The sequence below is a fragment of the Nicotiana sylvestris genome, chromosome 12, assembly GCF_000393655.2.
Source record: "Nicotiana sylvestris chromosome 12, ASM39365v2, whole genome shotgun sequence".
Classification (NCBI taxonomy): Eukaryota; Viridiplantae; Streptophyta; class Magnoliopsida; order Solanales; family Solanaceae; genus Nicotiana; species Nicotiana sylvestris.
Window position 1 is genome coordinate 73084794 of NC_091068.1, and position 1900 is coordinate 73086693.

General features: G+C 41.3%; 1 protein-coding gene across 1 annotated transcript; it reads left to right on the forward strand.

Moving 5' to 3' along the window:
- Positions 1-416: 416 nt before the first annotated feature.
- LOC104228055 (uncharacterized) lies at positions 417-1695 on the forward strand. Its single transcript, XM_070163879.1, has 3 exons — positions 417-983; positions 1083-1422; positions 1637-1695. Exons 1-3 carry the CDS (start codon positions 417-419, stop codon positions 1693-1695), a joined length of 966 nt encoding a protein of 321 aa, XP_070019980.1.
- Positions 1696-1900: the final 205 nt, after the last annotated feature.

The following is a 1900-nucleotide window of genomic DNA, read 5'->3' on the forward strand; positions in this document are numbered from 1 at the left end:
TCTAAGGAGGTAAGAATGCCGACGTTGGCCAAGATACAGAGTGAGCCATAAGTAACATGTGATTTTTGTGGATTGGGACACCCTACATATGAGTATCAAGCTACAGCTGAGGAAGTCAACGCTGTGGGGAACTTTAATAGAGAAAATTACCAAGGTGGGAACAACTATAATGTGATGGGTCAAAGACATCCATGTTTTTCGTGGAGTTCACCTAATGGGAGCTTGAACTTATGGAAGAAAATAATCTTAGACCCTAGGGTCAAGGACCACCAGGTTTTTAGAACCAGTAGAGGCAGCAATACCAGCCACCACAGCCAAATCAGTCAAGTGTGGAAGATCTCATGAAGGCATTCATCAATAAAATAGATGAAAAATTCGAGACTTAGGGCACGTCTATCCGAAATTTAAAAAGACAAATGGGACAGATTACAAATTTGTTATCTGAAAGGGCTCCTAGGACTTTTCCCTCTGACACTAAAAAGAACCCAAAGGAAACAATCAAAGTTGTATCTCTAAGAAGTGGCAAAGCATTGACTGACCCAGTGGTGAAGGTTAAACCTGAGGTGGTTAACAAGGAGACTGAGACACCAACAGAGAAAACGAGTGAAGAGCAAAATGGCCAGAGTAGTGGGGTACAAAAGGAGATTGAAGAAAGTAGACATATGCCAGCTCTACCATTGCCTCAAAAGATGAAGCGTGAGAAACTTGACAAATGTTTTGGGCGATTATTGGAGATGCTCAAACAACTTTATGTTAACATTCCCTTTACAGATTTACTTACTCAGATGCCTGCTTATGTAAAGCTCTTGAAGGAAATCCTGTCTAGCAAGAGAAATTTAGAGAAAACAACAGTGATCAAGCTGAATGCCCACTACAGTGCCATACTGCAAAACAAAATTCCCCAAAGTATGGGGACCCAGGAAGCTTCACCATACCATGCTCGTTGGGGAGTGAGAAATTTGACAAGGCCCTCTGCGAGTCTGGTGAGTCTATAAATCTAAGTTCTTTCTGTATTCAAGAAACTGGAAGGTGAGCTTGGAGTGATCAAATCAATACCAGTGTCCCTATAACTGGCTGATCAGACCAGCATTTTGCGTGAGGGAATCGTTGAGGATATTATAGTGCGGGTGGACAAATTTGTGTTCCCCGTAGACTTTATTGTGGTTGATATGGAAGTGAACAAGGAGGTGCCTCTATTTCTAAGGAGGCCATTTTTATGTACATGTAGATCTATCCTTGATATCTACGAAGGGAAGCTTATGCTCAGAGTGGGCAATGAAAAAGTGGTATTCCAGATGAAGAGGATGATGAAATACCCCAGTGGTGAGGCATCTGCCTACTCGTGTTTCAAGCTAGATGTTGTTGGGGAATTGGCTAAAAAATACAAGTTTGACAAGCTTGTGGGGGATACTCTAGAGAGATGTATTAGCTAGTCTAGCATAGTGGAGGATGAAGATCCTGAAATAAAGAAAGAGATTGAAGCTCTTGAAACTAAGGATCAAGTGGTTGATGAGGAGGATTTAAAAGAGGAGGCTTCTAAGTCTAATGTGGAATTGAAAGTCCTCCCCACTCACTTAAAATATGCTTTTCTTGAAACTAAAAATTTTTCCTGTGATTATTTTTGCTGACTTTACAGGTACACAGGAGCAAAAACTGGTGGAGCTGCTGAAAAAGCACAAAAAAGCCATTGGCTAGAGTATAGCTGATATTCAAGGAATCGGTCCAGCCATTTGTATGCACAAAATTCTATTGGAAAAAAATAGCAAGCCAGTGGTGCAGCCCAACGCAAGTTGAACAAAAATTTGGAGGAGGTAGTGCACAAGGAGATCATCAAATTGCTAGATGCGGGAGTGATTTTTCCAATCTCTGATAGCTAGTAGATTAGTCCAGTGCAAGTTGT